We start from the raw sequence: 21,569 nt of genomic DNA on the forward strand, positions 1-21,569 counted from the left end.
GTATATTATTTTTATATGTTTGTGTACATGTACATACAATAAAAAAGGTGCAGATTCTGTGTTTATAATACAGACTGTACAAAAGTCAGTATAAATCGGATTGTTGGATAAATTAGATGTTTAATTTTAAAACATACTTCACTCATTTTATTGTTAATGACAGTAAGCACAGTAAACACTGTTTACGTCATCATTCTGTGTCAGGCTGCTTTCAAACTTTCAGCGTTGTCCTGACTTGCTTACCGTAGCTCTAGACGAGTCCATCACAAAATAGGGAGATATAATTTTTTTTAATAATACTGAAAGTGTAAAATATATTCGACCAAATATTTTTGTTATAAACGTGTACTTCTTCGTTTCACCGTATAACGATTTTGTAAGGGTGTACTTAGTGAAACCGATAAGGTGTCGTGTAATATATCTATTTTGATCTCTTACACCCTGTAACCGGAGCAAACCTTTTTGTTCCTCGAGCCTGGACGATGGCAGAGGTTTAAGTGTAAAGCTAGCGGAGGTGTTTTTGACAGCCGGGGGAAGTTTTATTCAACACACTGACATTGTTCAAGGTAACATGACGTTTATGTAACAGTAATATGGCCCTTATAGTGCTGTGCGTCTGTGTCACGTCGTTAGGAACGTTTATTGTGCTTAATATACGGCTGAAACGACAGCTGTTAGCTTTTAGCTCTTATGCTAATAGCTAAGCTAAGTTAAGTTGTTACTCATCAACACCGAGCTTCTGGAAGCTTGTCTCAAAACACCACGGTGTGAATATTTGTATTAATTTTACAGTAAACATTTAACTGTCTGCTCGTTATAACATTTTAAACAGAAAGTAAACGGTTAAAGCTAAAGCTACGTAGCTAACTAGCCGGGCCTGTGTACAGTTAGCTCGCTAGCTAAGTAGCATAACGTAAATAACCGTCCTTTCTGTTATTGCTGTACGTTTGTACATCGTCCAAGTGTTCAGTCTGAGTCGTATTTCACTTTAGTGTTCAGCTCCGACATCATGTAGATATGAAGCTTGGTCTCACTTAGTGTCCTTTAGTGTCAGACACCAATATCATAATGTGTCTGGTATTAGAAAAACAACACCAACCACTAGAGGTATGGTTTTATAAACGTTTAGGTTTCATCTATCGATATTATAGCTCACTTAGATTTGTTGGTAAAATGAGTACAAATTTTTTAGATGATTCATCATGGACTAGTCTTGTGTTTGTCCAATTAAATGCTCTGTAGAACGTATGTGTGAGGTGGGTTCCCAGGGAGGTGGGTCTTGTTCTACAGTAGTATCTCGCCAGCATTGAACATGGTTCTGTTGACCGTCTTCACGTAAAATGTTCCTTTTCCTGACAGTCGCTTGGTTTTAAAGCAAATAGTTTAGTGAAGTGGACGGACACTTTTTCAGCTTGAAGCTTTTCACTGCTGACATTTAAGATCGTCCTCTGGGAAGTTGTGGCCTAATGGTGAGAGAGTTTGAATCCTAACTCTAAGGTTGTGGGTTCGAGTCTCGGGCCGGCAATACCACGGCTGAGGTGCTCTTGAGCAAGGCACTGAACCCCCCCAACTGTTCCCCGGGCGCAGCATCATAAATGGCTGCCCACTGCTCTGGGTGTGTGATCACGGTGTGTGTGTGTGTTCACTGCTGTGTGTGTGCACTTTGTATGGGTTAAATGCAGAAAACTAATCCTGAGTATGGGTCACCGTACTTAGCTGTATGTCACGTCAAGTTTGTTCGTCAGTAATAGTAAGTTTGTTCGTCAGTAATAGTAAGTTTGTTCGTCAGTAATAGTAAGTTTGTCCGTCAGTAATAGTAAGCCGGAAGCAATCTTCTGATGACCCTGAAGCAATCTGGAAGCAGCTGTGCTGCTGACCGTCCGCCTCACATATGTGCAGCATGAATCACAGATTACATGCTGACTTGTATTCTAGGATCTCGTTCTTGTTCAAGTAAATAGGCGTAGTTGAAGGAAGCGACGGGAAATACTCTACAATTATATATTTAAAAAAAAAGACTCTTGTAAAACTCTTCTCTATTCACCAAGGGTTGAGATTTGGTGTCGAGGTGTTACATAGTCGCTCTGACTTCCTGTTTCTAAAGAAAAAATGCTCCAATGTGCTCATACCGTGTCATCGTATTCAGTCTTTATTTGGGTTTCATATATTTAACATCTGTGTCGTAAGAAATAACGTCCCTGGGTCTTTAAACAGTCCCTAGTTCTGTAATTCACTGTGTGATTAATCATCATGTAGTTAGTCATTGTGGTGTCAGAGTAAGAACTCGTTAGGTTATTTGTTTAAAAGTGAGTAATTGGTTGACTTGCTTTTCTCTTTCTGCAGTTTGCAGTGGGAGCACAATGTCCTTAAAGCCACGTGTGGTGGATTTTGATGAGACCTGGAACAAACTGCTCACCACCATCAAGGCGGTGGTGATGCTGGATTACGTAGAAAGAGCTACGTGGAATGACCGCTTCTCGTATCCTTCCCTAGAGGAGCTTGGGGAGGGGCCATGCGGATTGGTGTAATGAATTTATTAGTGCCTTAGGGGCTTTGGAACACCGTCGAGTCTGAAGAACATGACAAAGAACTTCTTCACTCAGATCTCAACAATACTAGAAGGTTAAAGGCAACTGATAAATTAATACAATAAAGTTTTAAAGAGCACAATTAGGTAACACAAATTAAAAATGTAAGTTTCACACAAACATTTAAACCCCAGAGCAATTCATTTATTCATATATTCATTCACATATGCTGGAATCCCATACAGACATGGAGATAACTTGTGAAACTCCTCACACAGTAACCCAAGCTCAGGACTCTACCTGCTGTGCAAATTGGATCCCCAGAAGGAGAAGAGTAAAGTCATTTCAGTTACTTGCACACACCCAAAAGTCTTTGGAGTATCTGTGCATGATCAGGCAAACTTTCTGCAAAAGGTTACTTCCTGTCTTTTTTGGCACTTTCCAGAAGTGCAGTCTCTGAAGGGGCCAATTTTAATAGAGCTTAATTTTAAAATATTTTATCTAATAATTGCCTCTCGTACGTTAATGTTGTACAGCTGCCTCGATAATCTGCCCTCGGACTCTCGTTATAAGTGATTTCTATTTTGGAACAAGAAAATATCTATCTATAACATATACCAATGTTGTCATAGGTTTAACTCTTATAATGTCCATGTGTATCTATCTGAACACAAATAATCATTTTATGTTGTGTGTTTAAATATCTTTTGGGCAAGCAATGCAAATCCTACAATATGTCAAACTGTGATCCGGTAAAATTTCTTTAACCCGATGTCTCAGTGATATTTACGCATTGTGTGTTGCGTACCCAGAACCATTGGGTGAACGGTTGTACACAGAGACAAAAGTGTTTTTGGAAAATCATGTCCGTCAGCTATATAAGGTAAGGACTAAGGTAACACTATAAGTCACGCCTCCAGAAATAGTGTTTGTCCGTTTATTTACATCATCAGTGCGCATCTATAGGGCACATTTCAGTACCACCAGTGGTGAGAAGGTCATGAAGCTTGTCTCTCTTTGCAGAAAGTGCTGGAGTCTGAGGAGAAAGTGTTGCTGATGTATCATAGATACTGGGAGGAGTACAGCAAGGGGGCTGACTACATGGACTGCTTATATCGGTGCGTAGAGAGACCTTTTTTTTTTAAGGCCATAGATTATTATTAACACTTATTTATTTATTTGTTTATTTTAAAGGTTGCTGTGGGGAGAACAGCTTTTATATGATTATTGTACTGTGTTTATAAAAGCGGTTGGCCAAAATTTTCTTCACATTTGCATCAGCCGAAAGTACGTTAATTGTGTTTAATGAACCCTAACGCAACAGAAACATCAAAAGTAAACTTTTACAGCTAAATTAATTTTGGATTAGGAGGTAAATTGTGAGAACTCCGTGACTCACATAGACTGAAATATCATCTGTAATACCGCTCATCAGTGACTCATCGGTGGGTTTCTGGTGTTTATCTGTCTGCACGGTTTCACCCAGATTTTAGGAGGTATGCTGCAGTTCACGTTCGTTTGCTGCTGTTCATATAAACAGTTATTTTTCCCTTTAGGTACCTCAACACACAGTTTATAAAGAAGAACAAGCTGACCGAAGCAGATCTGCAGTACGGCTATGGAGGAGTCGATATGAACGAACCACTGATGGAGATCGGAGAGGTACAAGCACATCTATTGTGCTCCAATGCATCTGTTGTTGCATTTCAGATCATGCTTGTTTGATCCCAAATGAATGATTTAGTTGTTTTCGGGAATTCAGTCTCGACATCGACACAACGAGGACTCGTATCCGTGTTAGATTTTAACCTCATTTGTTTGTTTGTTCAATGATTGTTATATAGTTAATAACATGCAAATCAGCTCTTAATGCTTGACAGACATCTTCCTGTCATGTCCCTCATTTTTATGTTCTGTGTAAACAGTGAGTACGCTGTTTCTAGTGTTTGGTGAGTGTACATACATCCCTTTATTGCTTGGGATAACTGAAAAATCACTTGTGGAATAGAGGTTTTATAGTAGGAAAAAAAATGGAAGGAAGGAATTTGCTACAGTGCACTCCAGACAGCATAGCTCTTTTATGTGTTTTATCTCTTACAGAACACGTAACTAGAGCATATAAAATGTATATAAAGATTCTTATTTTAATGATCGTTTTGATGATCTTTCTAGCTTGCACTTGATATGTGGAGGAAGCTGATGATCGAGCCTCTTCAAGCCACGCTGATCCGGATGCTTCTGAAAGAAATCAAAAAGTAAGTTAAAGCATCAGCACAAGTCGATGTCACTTTCTGCACTGATGTATGATTGATGTATGAGTTAATGTTGACTGTCTCTGCTGTATAAACCTTTTCCCTACTTATGTGACTGTTTTAGATTCATATGAGCAGCTATTATAACTTTTATTATATAAAAGTTTTGCTAAAATGTTCCTAGTGACCGGTGTGGGGAGCATCCGAATCAGAAAGTAATCCATGGGGTTATCAACTCCTTTGTTCATGTTGAACAGTACAAGAAAAAGTTTCCACTAAAGGTGAGCACCTTTAAAGCTAAATAACCCTTCTGTAATCTGCATATTGTATCCTGGCCGTGTTTAGAGATTAGCTGTTGTGAACTTTAAAGACAAATGAATCTGAAATAACCTGTTTTTAAACTGTATCGCATTCTAGCTTAAAAACGAAACCTGAAAGTATCTGCACATGTGACTCACATGAGAATTATTACTATGTTATTACATATAATATAATATCTAATAATAATATAATAATATTACGATTATTACTATGTTGTAGTTTTATCAGGACATTTTCGAGGGGCCTTTTCTGACGAAAACAGGCGAGTATTACAAACAAGAAGCCTCCAACCTTCTACAGGAGTCCAACTGCTCTCAGTATATGGAAAAGGTAACGTAATCATTCCTGCCTTCATGATAAGGGGGGGGCAGAGTACTCTGAAATTATACTTAAAGGTGGGGTGCAGATGTTTGAGAAATGCTTCAGAAAACTGAGTCGGGCCGACAAACAAAATTAAATAAAAATCAAAATAAACGTGTAGCCAATGAGCAGAAAGGCAGAGAGATTGTTCAGTGCGCATGTCTGGCATTAGCCGAAAGCGATTGAAACACTGACATGGCAGATAAAAACGAAAAGCGTAAAAAGGCTTACGATAAGGCACGAAGCTGGACCCGTGTTAATATAGGATCAGCTTTCCAGCACTGGAGAGAACTGAACGTCTTCCTCGTGAAACAGAGCTAAACCTTTCACGGTAAAACACATTTGTATTACCATAGTATTACTCATTGAGTTCGTTCATTGATAAAAAGATCGCCTTGGCCAGCTGCCCCAGCAGGTTCCACCATAATAGTTGCCTGGATTGCGTATGTATGTGTGGGGCGGAGCTATCAAAACAGGGGTTGACACCCATTTGCGTTAGGGGCGTGTTTTTTTTTGGTGATTTCAAATGTCAACATTGGCTTTCAAATATCGTACACCCCATCTTTAAGTAAAGGGTATAGATACTGTGTCAATCTCTCCTTAAAAGTGGAAGTATCCAGCCGAAAAAGTGAAATCGAAAACAAGTTCCTACTTTTATATGAACTCAAGCAAAAAGTACTTGTTTATGATATAGGAAATTATCGCAATGCCATGATTTTATATCTAAAACTGTTACAAGGTGTTTTTTTTTTTTGGTCTATTGCACATTTTTCTTTTGGAGTCGTTTGTGCCTGAACTATTGATCTGTGTGCAATATTTACCATCAAATAGACACCTTACAGTGGATATAAAGTCTTCACAACCCGTGTTAAAACGGCAGGATTTTGTAAGGTTAAAAAAAAAAAAGTCATGTTGCCACCTATAAATGAAAGTGAAAATAAGAAGCATCTTTGTTGCATAATTCTGTACAGCCCTAAATGAATACCATGGTCTTAACTATGGTTTTAGGAGACTAGATTTATTTTTATCTGGATTTTTTTTGTTTATTATTTATTTATTTTAATTAAGTTTCTTTTCTTTTTTTTTTAAGGCAAAAAAAGGTTCCTCTTTTACCAACGTATGCCAATAGCAATTAGAATTCAGGAGTAATTGTCCCGGCAATAATTGGTGATTATTGTCCTTAAAGTGTTCCTTTAAAAGCCTTTATTTTTTCTCGTTGGATGCTGTTTAGCCGAAGTTCAGCTGTACCTGAATTTGGTCAATCGGTCACTTTAATTCACGACAGGTGTAAACTAATTATTATTTAACGTGACTCGGTTGATTCTGAACATCATATTTCCAGTTATTAAATGGGGTGCACACATACAAGTTAAACAGGCAGTTTTTCTCTTTTTTCCCCTTTCACAATAAATTTGAAAAATGTTCTGACTTCAATGTTTAACTTAGCCTTTTTTAACATTATAAATAGCTGCCATTTTGATGGCAGTGTGTCATATTTTTAAATCCACTGTGTGTTTGCACTTTTACATAGGTGTAATTAGTATTCAGCTTTAATATTATTCAATTACATATTAATATACCAAAATAATACTTTAGTATAGTAATGAAGTGCAAGTAATTAAGTACTTAAGTAGTCGATCCCCTGTTTTTACACAAAGTTATTACAGTTTATTTGCTTTGTTTTTAACTGCTAGATAGATGCTTGATCTTGGACATAGATCCTTTATTCTTGTACGTTTTTGTATTTACTCTTTACCATCACTTTCAATCATATTTTTACAGTACACACTGTAGGTGCTCTGGATTATTCATCATGGCACGAGCTAAATGTGTAGCAGCCTGGGAAAACCATTCACAGTGACATATTTCTGCTATATATAGTTCAGAAATCACCCTCCACTAAAACGTGTGTCTCTTTAGCATGGATCTTATCCACAAGTGATTTAATGGAAGATTAAGTGAAATAGGAGAAAATGCCATTTTCAGTATGACCACTTCAGAAGAGAATCGCGGAAGTTTTGACATCCCGTAGCTGTTTACTTTTACATTGACTTTTACAACAGACCATTTGTTATTTGTTTTAGTCATTTTTTTCCCTTCAATTTATAGAAAGTATAACTAGGCATATATTTTGCATACCATATTATTTCTAATCCTGTTTGTTTTTTATTGTTTGTGTGGCTTTTTGTCTAAAGGTTTTAGGGCGGTTGAAAGACGAAGAGGTGCGATGTCGGAAGTACCTGCATCCGAGTTCCTATGCCAAAGTGATCCATGAATGCCAGCAGAGGATGGTGGCTGACCACCTGCAGTTCCTGCATGGAGAGTGCCAGAACATAGTCAGACAAGAAAAGAGAGACGGTCTGTACTTAATTTTAGGTCCAAAAGTAGTAGTAGTAATAATAATAATAATACATTTTATTAATAGGCACCTTTCAAGTCACTCAAGGTCACCATACAAATACAAGCAAAAAAAAACTGTAAACAACAATAATACAATATTAAGAAGAAAACCAGTAATCTAACGTTAAACATGCAGCCTAAGATCATGTGGAATAAGCGCTTCTGAACAAATGGGGTTTGAGTCATGATTTGAATGTGGTGATGAAGTGAATTCCAGAGAGGAGAAGCAGTACGAGTAAACGCTCTAGTGCCCATGGTGCTTAAACAGGCAGGCAGTGTAATGAGGAGCCTAGATGAGGAAGAGCGGAGAGTAAAGAAGGGAGTGTAGAACTGTATGAGATCTGAGCGGTAAGGTGGAGCAAGATTATGAAGTGCTTTAAAGGTGAGGAGAAGAATCTTAAAAGCAATACAGTGTTTAATAGGGAGCTAGTGGAGTTGTTGAAGGGAGGGAGTAATGTGATGCATGATGGGAGTCTGTGTTATGATACGGGCAGCAGAGTTCTGAATAAGTTTGTGAAGAAGCTTTTGTGGCAATCCAGATAAAAGTGAAATGCAGTAATCGATGCGGTAGGTGACCAGAGCATGTGTAAGTATGGCAGCAGTTTGCGAAGTGAAGTGTGGGCGGTGACGAGCAATGCTACGGAGATGGAAGTAACGTGATCTGGAAACACTGTTAATATGTGATTCGAAGGACAGATTACTATCAATGATGACCTCCAAGTTTCTAACCTGGGCAGAGAGGGAAACAAAGGAACCATCGATGTAAAGTGAGAGACCGCTGGACTTGGACAGGGTAGATTTTGAACCTATAAAGAGAACCTCAGTTTTGTTATTGTAAGTTAAGTTAAGTATAAGTTTTTTGAAAGTTGAAGGAAAACCAAGTGTTTATTTCATTTAAGCAGTTAGTCATACAGGGGGGCAGGAGAGCAGAGTCAGGTTTTTCTGGACATAAAGTTGTGTATTCTCCACATAACAATGGAAATGTATCCCGAAGATAGATTAAGAATAGAAGAGAGCCCAAGACAGAACCTTGGGTGACGTCAGTAAACACGTTTAAAATAATTAGAACTCGTGTTCTAACAATTCTAATAACATTCTTGTATCACCACTGCATATAGTCTTACAACTAAAGCTATGTGACGACCACACCACTGCTTTCTCCAGTGTCTCTGGGCTTGAGAGCTGCATTTGCTGAATGGGAAACTGACAACAAGCAAGCAACAGTTACTAGCAAATACTCTTAAGACATTTTAACAACGTTATTCATGCATGGCTTGTGTTTGTGAATGATTACTCTCGGTACAAGTTAATATGGGAAGGCAGCAATGACATCTAATGTCATTCTGAGTCATACAGGCCTCCTTAAATATAAACCCTGGCTGAAGCAACAGCTGGTTATAGTGTAAACATAGAGAGGTGGTCAGATGCAACGTGTGTGTTGTATGGTGTACTTTTTGGAAGAGCCTCTTAGTAAATTCTATGTCTTTTGCTCTTCATTCACTATAAGTCAGAGCCCTTTGTGCAGAATAATTATATTCATTCCAAAACCTACCTTGTTTATTCTGCCCTATTGTTCACTTTGTCTACAGTATAATGTACTTTGTTGGATCAGTTTCCCAGGAAGTAACGGTGACATTTAGCCTTGGATTTTCGTTGGTGGGGGAAAAGACCAACTGAAGTGGAGATTTGACACGACATGTGTTGACTCGTTTTCAGATATGGCGAACATGTACACGCTGCTGCGGGCAGTCACCAGTGGCTTACCACACATGATCCAGGAGCTGCAGGTGCACATTCGTGACGAGGGGCTCCGAGCCACCAGTAACCTCTCTCAGGAAAACGTGAGTGTGTGTGTGTGTGTGTGTGAATGGATGCATGCTAGTGCTGATTTGTCTGCATATGCAAAACAGTGAATTTGTGCTGATTCGGATGGATGAATATATGTCTGTAAATCCCGTGTCTTTACTCATCGCCATTATCTGATTTACTGGATGAAGGCGACGGGTGTTTTTGAAACCCGAACTTGTTTCCACAAACATCACAACGATGTCACTAATTCCCTCTATTCTTCCAGCCATTATTTTTAACTGAAAATCCAGTGAATAGACTTCCTGAAGTCTAGTCATGGACATATTGTTATTAGACTTGACAGACCTGGGATAATCTTTTTAATTCCTGTGAATAAAGAAAGGATTACCTGGTTTTGTATTACCATGGGTTTAAGAAGTCCTCCTGTTCTCTGTCTCGTTGCAGATGCCAACACAGTTTGTGGAATCCGTGTTGGAGGTGCATAGTAAATTTGTCCAGTTGATTAACACGGTGCTAAATGGGGACCAGCAGTTCATGAGTGCACTCGACAAGGTACACAGCCTTCTTTTTTTAATATACACAAAGAGAAGTCAGACGTATTTATGAACGATGGCACCCATTTATAGTGTTAGCATTTGGACCATCATGTTTAGTATTGTTCTAAACATTTAGTTATCTGTTAAATCCAACATGATCAATGTACAAGCTTGAGTTTGATGACAACCTTATTTATTTATTTATTTTTGTTTGTTTATTTTGCATGGTTTATTTTTCCATGCAGTTTATACAGATCGTGATTGTAAACCAGTAGGTGGCACCAGAGTGTCAGGACAATAAGGGCCTTTTTACACCTGGTCACTTCATGTGTTTTCTCTGATCTGATAGCTATCTGATTTGTTAAAACCGTTCCATTTACATTAGGCCACATAAATGTGTCTCAGCGAACCGGATATTAATTCGATCTTTCTACTCCCGCCCAATGTGCAAATATATTTTACCCAAGTTCCAGGGTAATTGAAATGGAACACGCTTTGGTGTATGCGGTTTTCAGAGCGCAATCGACGAAAAACGATGGTTACGCTACAAAAAACACCATTTACTGTTTGTTGCATTTTTGCTGGCGGCAGCAGCGCATTTTAAGACCCAACGAGACACCTGGGTGAAAGCTCATTCGCGAGTGACGTACTTCCGTTTGGGAGGACTATAGCACTGACGTACGTGGCTTGAACAACCACATGCATTTACACCTGTCCAGTTTCATCTGAAATGCGTCCCAGACCACCTCCTGAAAGGGTTTGAACGATCGGATTTATATCCGTCTCGAAAACGTTTCAGAGGGCATTTAGACCTGGTCTTTTTACCATCGGATAGCTATCGGATCACAGAAAACGCATGAAGTGACCAGGTGTAAAAAGCCCCATAAGATTTAGTCAGCTGTATGGTTGTCTATATATAAACCATAACAATAGAATTATAAGAAGTAAAGGACAACGTTATTCTGACAATATTTCATTATTCAGTAGCAGAACGTTAACGTGTGTGACAAGTCCATAAATTGTAATACATTGTCTGAAATTATAGTAAATTAAAAGCTGTGAGTATTCAGTTTATTAATTTACATAATCATAGATTTTAGTTAATGTAAAGTGTTCAACACGGACTTCATCTTTTTAGCCTATTATAACTGACAACTTGGCATCTAGACTCTGAATATGCTAAAGAGAACGCTTCATGATCATATTAAAACGATTTACTGATTTATATTTGTCATGTTTTAAGGCATTGACTTCAGTAGTAAACTACAGAGAGCCCAAATCCATCTGTAAAGCACCCGAACTGGTGAGTTTTTTTTCTCTGTTTTTAATTAACTAGTCAAATCATTGATTTTGACATCATCTTACCTGTTCGCTCAGAATAACGCTCCGTGTGACGATCTGTTAAGTCAGACACTCTCCCTGTACCATGACACTCATTATATGTCTGTTTGTCTTGTGCTGTGCATTACAGCTGGCTAAGTACTGTGACAATCTGCTGAAGAAATCAGCAAAGGGGATGACTGAGAACGAGGTGGAGGATAAACTTACCAGCTTCATCACTGTCTTCAAATATATCGATGACAAAGATGTCTTTCAAAAGGTAATCTCAGCAGGACACCACACAAAGTCCTGTCCACTTCAGTGTTCAGCATTCCAGGGTGTTTGGATCGTCCCCGTTGTGGTGTAAATCACTCAAACCTCTTTAACGGTCCCTCGTGCCCCTTTTCCACCAGAAAGAACCAGGTGCTGGTTCAGAGCTGGTGCTGGTTCAAAGTTGGTTCCACTGACAAACCTTCTAACCGGTTTGCCTTTCCACCGGCTAGAGAGACATCACTGTGTCACGTTATCCAGCAACATTAGCGCAGCAGTGGCAAACACATCAACAATGGCGGATGTTGCTTTACTGTTAATGCTCATGGCTTTGTGAACCTACATTGGCATCCAAACGCGGCGAATCCAAAGTGTACGTGCAGCTCCATGTAATCTGTATAAACTGAGGTTGTAATCGAGAAAGTAGCTATTTTACAAGGTTTCATCAGAAAAAGTTTTAGAGTTTCTGTCATATATTATTGTAAAAAAAATAATTTAAGTTGTCTATATTTGTCTATATTTATTTCTCTGTGATTTTAGGTTATTTTAGTTCTTATTAACCATTCTTGCCATGAAGATAGCCTCAGTAGCTGACATGGAAGTAAATTATAGCAACTAACTATAACTAATCGAGAAAGTACATGACATTATTTTAGTGACGTGACATCTACTGGTCATTCTAGTAATTACAAAACAAACAACAGTGAGTGACATGACATACAACTAAGTACGGTGACCCATACTCAGAATTCGTTCTCTGCATTTAACCCATCCAAAGTGCACACACACACAGCAGTGAACACACACACACCATGAACACACACCCGGAGCAGTGGGCAACCATTTATGATGCGGAGCATTTGGGGGGGGTCGGTGCCTTGCTCAAGGGCACCTCAGTTGTGGTATTGCCGGCCCGAGACTCGAACCCACACAGACTACACTTCATGGAACTGACTTTGAAAACTGTAGGGATAAAAGTCACCTAGAAAAATCTGTGAACCGTTAGAGAACCACTACAGGATTTTTAATATTTGATTTATTGCAATTGAGCAAAACTACAAAGGTAGCTATTTAAAATGCTGAACCGTAACATTGCATAACATTTCGTGTATGGCCATTTTTTGTGCAATAGGTCTGTGACTTTGTTATAGTTCACTTGATCTATTTTTATTTGCTCAGCTTAAATGAAAATGTAAAACATCTTAGGATAGTCATGTTATTGTCTCACACACAAAAATGTTCAAAATATCTGGGGATGTGGTAGCTTAGTGGTTAAGGTGTTGGGCTACGGATCGGAAGGTCATGGGCTTGAACCCCACGTCCACCAGGCTGACACTGCTGGGTCCCTGAGCAAGGCCCTTAACCCTCAGTTGCTCAGTTGTAAGTCACTCTGGATAAGCGTGTCTGCTAAATGCCGTAAATGTAAATATCTATTTACATGAATTTCGCTCTTTTAGCATATGGTACATCCCCTTTTTACTTTAATGACAGCATGCTCTCAACACGTGCTTCAATAAGCGTGATTACACATGAGGAAAATCTTTGTGCAAAGTAATTAATATGGTCAATATCACAGATTTGCTTATATTTAACTTTGGACCTAGAAATAGTGCAGAATCTTGAATGTTTACTTTCTTGTTTAAAACTTTAAATTCCAGTTTTAAATGAAAATAAAAATGACAGGTTTCTGACTTTTAGACCACTGTATGTAATGTTAGAATAAAAATTAGACACTGGTTGAATTCTCTTAATCACTGATTGTATGTCTTTTAGTTTTATGCCAGAATGCTCGCTAAGAGGTTAATACACGGCCTTTCGTTATCCATGGATTCTGAGGAAGCGATGATTAACAAACTAAAGGTAAGGCCAAAGCGTGTCTCCATTGATTTATTTTTATCTATAATTCTGTACTCGAGTTACCCGAAAATAATGTCCACATTATAAAGTGACTCAACTGTGTTAATAACTAACCCCACACACTATTCTCACTCACACAGCTCTGTCATTACACTATAGCAGAAATAAAGGGCTTTATCAGATGAGTGTGTGCAAACCGTGCCATTGTTGTTGTTTTTTTCTCTCTAACTCCATCTCCTCCTCTGTTCTCTGGTTTCCAGCAAGCATGTGGCTACGAGTTTACTAGCAAACTGCACAGAATGTACACCGACATGAGCGTCAGTGCCGACCTCAACAACAAGTTCAACAACTTCATTAAAACCCAGGAGACCGTAGTGGATCTGGGCATCAGCTTTCAGATCTATGTGTTACAGGTGAGAGAGTGAAAGAAAGCACACATACAAATACGTAGTGAGGGACGAGAGGAAACAGTGGGCCTGATATGTGAGTTCAGACATGTCTTAACCGGTAAAATTCATTCAGGTGTCAGCGTTTTAGTAGACATGAGAGAATTGTGTGAAATAAGAGTGTGTTTGTGTGTCTGTCTGTCTGCGTGTCTGTCTGTCTGCGTGTGTGTGTTGCAGGCAGGTGCATGGCCTCTCACACAGGTTCCTTCATCTACATTTGCCATCCCACAGGAACTGGAGAAGAGTGTACAAATGGTGAGTTACCGTGAACCACAGATAGACATTAGCTATCTTGACACCAGAAGGAAGGCAAACCTCATAAACGTTCCATAAAAAGAAATCGAATTGTAGATATAAATGCTGCAAAACATATTTAGTGCACCAGGTGTCATTACGCGAGATGTCGTAAGTGGTCGGGAAGATCAAAACAAATAGCTTTCATGAAGGCGTAGAAGCTTCATAAAATTTCTCCGGGACAAACTTATTATATTAAACAGCACTCGACAGGAAAAAGCCACAGAGCTCAGAAGAGTGAAGCTCTTAAACATCCCTGTCAAGTCAGATTGGTTTGCTAATACGCAGGTGTAAAGTTTCTGGAGCTCTCAGACTAATTATAAAGAAGGTATGAAATTAGAGAGAAGCCAAAATGAGCTCAAAGCTGTAGGAACAATAGTTACACAGAAAACCATCAATCAAATAAAGCAAGTTAGAGAGTGTTTGTTTATTTGTTTATTTAATAAAAAAATCTAAAACTACATGCATTTTAAAAATTTGACTGATTAATCCGCAAAAAGTCATTTTACTTAATCCAAATAGATATTTTGTTCACAATAATTATGACACAGCAGATGATCGACAACGTTTCGGTCTCAAATTAAATCTCACTAATAAATATGTTAATAAATAATAATTTACTGTTCCCGAAATATATCATGAAATATAACGGCATGTAAAATCGGCTAAGTAGACAAAACATAAACGTTTTTAGTTTATCGTTGCACTAACATTTTGGTTCTCTTATACAAGAGAGTGTGATGCAGACACACACACGTGTGTAAACACTAGACATGTCTTCTCTGTAAACAGAAAGCCTTACATTTGCCTGTGATAACAGTGTGCACCGGTAAGTCGATGTGTTATTCTACTAGGAAGCAACGCAACTTTTAGGAGTGAACTAAATTTACTGTAGTTTATTTACTAACCACAGTTGTTTAAATAACCAAATGACTAAAGCCTTTAATTCATTTGTTCCCATGTTACACCCTTTACAGTTTGTACACTTCATTGCTGTTGTTTCTCTTCCACTAGTTCGAGCTGTTTTATAACCAGAATTTCAGCGGGAGGAAACTCACCTGGCTGCACTATCTCTGCACAGGTACAGTTACATAACACTCATTAGAGTGCTTTAGGATCCTGATTTCCGTGGCTCATTTTATTATGTATCTCAGAGACTCAGAGCTTGAAACCTTCAAACTGAAATCATTAAGACCTTTGGGTTCCGGATGAGGTGTGGGGTGGGTGAAGGCTCTGTGCCTCGGAGTGTGACGGTGACGTAGGACGTGTTTTGTGCTGTGATTAATTAGCACATTGTTTTAGTGGTGTAATTGCAGGAAATTTGTCAAATGAGCCAATTAGCTGTTCCGGCTTTATTCACAGTGTTCAGTCTTCTCGGGTCTAAAAAAAATTTACCCGACCCGAAGTGACCCGAAGCACTTTTTACCCGAACCCGGCGTGCATAATTTATTTATTTATTTTTTCAAGAATGACCCGACCCGAGACAAACCCGAAAAAATTAGACCAGAGTCTTTTTTTTAACCCGACTGGACCCGAATGTTGCGCAACTCTACAATAAAGTAACCGCTACAGAGTGGATTCAAAATTGATTGACAGGTCCGTTTCAACAAAAATTAGCTAACCGCCAGTCACACGATGCCAGTCTTGGCAAACAGAGGAGTGGTTGGAAAAGGACTCGAGTCAATGGACACACGCGAGATACAGTAGTTCGGGTCCGTTCGGTAAAAACACATTTATTTTAAATTACCTGAGACCCGATGCCGCTGTTATTAGACCCGAACCGTTTTCGAGGCACACGTGAAACTTTTAGACCCAAACCCGGTCGGGTCTCGGGTCAGGCCTCGGGTTTTCGGATCTAAGTGGACCCATGAAGACCTCTATCAGACACTCACAGTTACTCACCCTGCCCCGTTAGCTTCATTGCAAACACGAACCACAGTCTAATGCCAGGCTCTCACACACCCTTACTGACCTGTTTATACACAGTGTAATACGGCATACAGATTAAAGCTCTTAAACTCTCTGTTCATTATGTAGGTATTGTCAGCGAAGCTTGTAAGTCAGTGTGTAGTTATGTGAGAGAGAGAGAGAGACATGAATCCTTCAGTCCTTCACCATGATGACTTTCTCTCATTCCCTCAACATCGAATGCACTACAGATGTACTTTGACTTCAGGAATCAGTCATCATTTCTTGATTGTAAACCTGTCGATGAAACGGACAGAAAAACTCGTGCACACTGTCACACACATACAGGAAAAGTTTTTTAATAGGTTCATCCCAGTCCTTTTAATCTTACCAGAGATATTGTGTGGGAGTTTTGTTGTCGTTTGAACATGATTGGCCACGCAAGACAAGGTTATCATCTCACTGAAACGCCATTTCTCTGGAAGTCGTTTTTTGTTGTTGACTCATTCTTTAAAAATGGAAGAGAAATTTAGCTACACTGAATAAAAAGATAGCATCATACAGAATTGCTCAACCGTGAAGTTACTCTTTTATAAAGCCGCATGCATATTCTCGGGAAAAAAATAAAATTACCGGCCTGTCCGATAAGTTCTCAGATATCAGCCGAACAATACCTCTCTTTCACACACACTCTCTCTAAAACTCAGGTGAGGTGAAGATGAACTACCTGTCCAAACCCTATGTCGCCATGGTTACCACCTACCAGATGGCGGTGCTGCTGGTCTTCAACAACAGTGAAACGGTGAGCTATAAAGAGCTGCAGGAGAGCTCGCAGATGAACGAAAAGGAGCTGCAGAAAACCATCAAGTCCTTGCTGGATGTCAAGATGATCAACCATGACTCACAGAAAGTAAGACCACGGGGAGGGTTCTTAAAATCCTGACACTGGGGAAAGATTTTCAGATTGAGCAAAGATTGAAATTAATTTAACTTAAATATTTTAACTGTTGCAAAACTGTTGCTGTGGGTTTGTGGGGCATGCTCCACGTTCACATCGCTCTAAGACAGCTTCACGCTTTCCGAAGTAAGTCACGTAAACAGAAGCGATCAGAATTTATTTACAGAAATCTAGCCACGACATATGTCATTACGCAGCTTTGTCGGTGCTTCATGTCAGAGGGGATCTGTCGAACATCAATCAGACAGCACATTCAGCTTCCATGCACAGCAAAACAGAACTGCTCTCACATCTACATGACAAACAAGATGAAGCTACCAGGCTGGTTTTATATGGACCTTTTAAAATGGTAGTAGTAATCAGAACCTTAGCTGATTTTGCACATTATCTGCACTGATTTGTGACTTTAGACTATTTTTCTTTTACACACGAAACGACTAAAGGTTTGTGGACACCTAATAATTACAGCCTCGTGTTCTTCCTTTGCTGCTATAACAGCCTCTACTCTGTTGGGAAGGCTTTGCACTAGATTTGCACCTGAATTGGGCTCTGTGCAGGACACACAAGTTGTTCTACTCCACCCTTGTCAAACCATGCCTTCATGGAGCATGCTTTGTGCATAGGGGCATTGTTATGCTGGGAGAGGTTTAGGGCATCTTAGGGCATCCTTCCAGTGAAGGGAAACTATAACGCTACATTATACAATCCTATTCAGTACAGATGTGTGCTTCTAAATTTGTAGCAGCAGTTTGGTGAAGAACCGTATGTGTGTGATGTACTAAATCAACGGTCATGTTTTTCTTCAGTGTTTTATGACTCAAAAACTCAAATACATTTGTTCATGGGCTCAAAGATGCGTCCTAACGTTACACACTTTCTCATGCTTCCAGGAGGAAATTGAGGCTGAATCCACGTTTTCATTAAATATGAGTTTCACTAGTAAAAGAACCAAGTTTAAGATCACGACGTCGATGCAGCGGGACACACCACAGGTACAGCACTGTGCTCACAGCACTGACAGCGCCATCTATTACATGCTGCATGTCATAATGAACCAGTGTGATCGGATTTGTGTATCGCGTGTAGGAGGTGGAACAGACGAGGAGTGCCGTGGATGAAGACAGGAAAATGTATTTACAGGCTGCTATAGTGAGGATTATGAAAGCCAGGAAAATTCTGAGACACAACGCACTTATACAAGAAGTGAGTCAAATATATTTACTCTGGGTGTGTGTGTGTGTGTGTGCATGCGTGTGCAGGTTCAAACAGCTATAAAATTAGTCTTTGCTATAAAATAAGTTTGAGCAAGAGTGTGGGGTTGATTTAGAATCTTTGGAGAATATGATGCATGTTGTATGAAGTGAAGAACAGATTTCAAATCAGTTTAAAAAGCCTTTCAATTTAAACTCATTGTCATTTTATATCACTTTCTACTCCCCAAAACATATCAGGAAGTTAAGGGCATTATTAGCAAACTGTACACCTACATTTCCACCGTTCTTCCTCTTTTTAGTTACATACAAATGTTGTGGAACAGACAACTATATATCACTTTTCTTATAGCAGCTATAAACAGTTGTTCCCCCATTTGCATATCATGGTTGTTTTGTCTGGGGTTTTTTCTCTGTTTTTAGGTTTGTTGTTTTTTAGTCATGTTAGTAAGGGGGTTTTTACACCTGGTCACTTCATGCGTTTTCTGTGATCAGATAGCTATCCGGTTGTAAAAAAGACCAGGTCTAAATGCCTTCTGAAACGGTTTCCAAACAGATATAAATCCGATCGTTCAAACCACTTCAGGAGGTGGTCTGGGACACATTTCAGATGAAACTGGACAGGTGTAAATGAATGTGGTTGTTCAAGCCACATACATGGCTCCGATCTTTCACCCAGGTGTCTTGTTGGGTCTTAAAATGCACTGCTGCCGCCAGCAAAAATGCAGCAAACGGTAAATGCTGTTTCTTGTAGCAACCGCATACACCGAAGCGTGTTCCATTTCAATTACCCCGGAAATAAGGTGAAATATATTTGCATATTGGGCGGGAGTAGAAAGGTCACATTGATATCCGATTCGCCGAGACGCATTTATGTGGCCTAATGTAAATGGAACAGTTTTAACAAATCAGATAGCTATCGGCTCAGAGACAACACATGAAGTGATCCGGTGTGAAAAGGCCCTAAGAAAGCAGAAAGTCCTGAAGAGTTTCTCACAGTGGAAACAATGGTGACACTGGAGACTCTAGAAAAAATAAACAAGCGTAGCTTATTAATAAATTGTGAAGCATCTGCCAAATCCCAGTGCATGAGCTCCTACTGTAACCATATTCCAGTATGCAAAATCTCATATGCATATTCACAGGATCTTGATGTTTTTTTTTAGACGAACAAGTGTTTTTCTACCTTTTCTCTGTTGTCTGATATTTTTGTATAACACTCATGTCATGCATATTTTACATGACACTTAACCTTTACTTAAATTTTTCCTTTCAAGGTGATCAACCAGTCCAAAGCACGGTTCAACCCCAGTATCAGCATGATAAAGAAGTGCATCGAAGTGCTTATCGACAAGCAGTACATAGAGCGAAGCCAGACCTCTGCAGACGAATACAGCTATGTGGCATAAAATAAGAACAACAACAACACTCGGCGGTCAGAACGTAAACCATGTCTTTATTTTTGGCTGCAGCTGGCTCAGGCTGTCTCCCTGCAGGATGAAGTGGGGCTCTGCCTCCATCTGAGGAGGAGGGAGAAGGGCCACCACGTACCCTGGCAGTAATAAACACCCCCCTCCACACCTCCCTCTAGCCCAAAACCTTTTCTGATTTTACGCTGTTTACAACATCACCAGTGCCACGCCCCCGTGCGTCAACAGAAAAAGAGAATAACGCCTATAGCAGTTTCAGAGCAAACTGATTAAAAAAAAAATAAAATACATTTTTAAACAACGTAACCATAAACAAGAAACCGAGAGAGCAAACGGACATGTCAGAGTTTAAAAAATAAACGTCTAAGACAAAACAAACATGCTTTCTTTTCTCACGTTTGCAGTTGTAGTGTTCTTCTTTTTTTTAAGTATCAAAGTGAGAGGAAAAAAAGACTATTGTAATAAAACCGTTATACTGATTAACTGTATTCAACATGTAAAAAAAAAAATATGAGGTGACAAAATACTGCTGCTTGTCAAATAAACAAATAGAAAAACTGAGCGTCTGAATGTTTTCTAGAAAGTGGCAGATCGGTCGTGATGACTACGAGGAAATCGTCTCAGTGAAGTGCTGAAATAATGACGCAGTTCTCTACAAAAAGGAAATGCTCCCAGGAGGTTATGCTTTTTATCAGTCTGGAGGTGGTTTTCTGTTAAAATGTCTCACTTCAGGTCCAAGCTCCATTCCACAGCCTGGCGTGTGCTACTTTTTGGCAGAAGATCCTCTTCAAATCGGATCCATATGAGCATTTTTGATTAAGCGCACATTTCCAGTGCGTGCGTCATCAATAAGACATGTCTGAGCACTCTGAGGCATTGCGTTGTCATCTTATTTAATGGCAGAAGTTGTATAATTTCACTTCATGTCACATGAGTTTACACAGAAAAACGTTTTTAAAATCTAGGCAGGACACGTTTGTCATTTTAGTCGTAGCCAGAAGGGGTCAGAGTAGAGCGATGACTATTTCTGGCATTAAGAGCAATGAACACTTACAGCAGATGTTTTATAAAATATGTAAATTAGTGTTAAAATTAGGTAAATTAGTGACTGATTTTGTGCTCGAACAGCCAATTCCATTTTTTTAATACATTAGACTTTGAATAAAAGTTACCCTCTTTAGTTAGCAAGCGTCCAGTGCAACGTGGAACATAATTAGCAGCTGGATTGCAGATGTCAGTCACAAACCTGGAAACCTTTTATGTTTTTGGTCATGCCAGAAATCCTGGTTATAGTATCACCAATTTCACACTTAAGCAGTATCATTAAACATGTATAAAGGCCTGACAAATGACTCCAGTTAACACCCTGTTGACTTTGACTCAACTCGAATTCCGTAGGTTTACTGAGACAACGAGATTTCAGCCGTATGGGAATGACCTGACTCACAGCTGCAAGAGAAAATGTCTGATATGTCAATATTTCATGATTTACTTGTTTTTTTTTTCTTGGTGGTTAAATTTTAGAAGAAACTTTCAAAATTAAATATGAACTCTCAGTAAAAGAAGTAATTTGTTTTCAGTATTATTTTATGTGCCACAAATGCATAATACACAATATGGCCAAAGGTTTGAACACTCCTGACCATGACACATATATACTTGTTAAACA

The 21,569-nt window shown here is 39.1% G+C and overlaps 1 protein-coding gene across 1 annotated transcript; it reads left to right on the forward strand.

Annotated features, from left to right (window-relative positions):
- Positions 1-241: 241 nt before the first annotated feature.
- cul2 (cullin 2) lies at positions 242-20,461 on the forward strand. Its single transcript, XM_027149653.2, has 21 exons — positions 242-566; positions 2,344-2,479; positions 3,309-3,411; positions 3,552-3,646; positions 4,085-4,190; positions 4,701-4,783; positions 4,965-5,061; positions 5,321-5,431; positions 7,657-7,819; positions 9,578-9,702; positions 10,115-10,222; positions 11,450-11,509; positions 11,678-11,806; positions 13,570-13,656; positions 13,914-14,066; positions 14,277-14,354; positions 15,408-15,474; positions 17,009-17,211; positions 18,150-18,251; positions 18,346-18,462; positions 19,748-20,461. Exons 2-21 carry the CDS (start codon positions 2,361-2,363, stop codon positions 19,877-19,879), a joined length of 2,238 nt encoding a protein of 745 aa, XP_027005454.1. The 5' UTR covers positions 242-566; positions 2,344-2,360; the 3' UTR covers positions 19,880-20,461.
- Positions 20,462-21,569: the final 1,108 nt, after the last annotated feature.

Source organism: Tachysurus fulvidraco, chromosome 3, assembly GCF_022655615.1.
Source record: "Tachysurus fulvidraco isolate hzauxx_2018 chromosome 3, HZAU_PFXX_2.0, whole genome shotgun sequence".
Lineage (NCBI taxonomy): Eukaryota > Metazoa > Chordata > Actinopteri > Siluriformes > Bagridae > Tachysurus > Tachysurus fulvidraco.

Coding starts and splice junctions, on each gene's coding strand:
- cul2 (XM_027149653.2), top strand. CDS start 2,361: ATGTCCTTAAAGCCACGTGTGGTGGATTTTGATGAGACCTGGAACAAA. Junction 4,784..4,964: donor CTTCTGAAAGAAATCAAAAA/GTAAGTTAAAGC, acceptor AAATGTTCCTAG/TGACCGGTGTGGGGAGCATC. Junction 9,703..10,114: donor GTAACCTCTCTCAGGAAAAC/GTGAGTGTGTGT, acceptor GTCTCGTTGCAG/ATGCCAACACAGTTTGTGGA.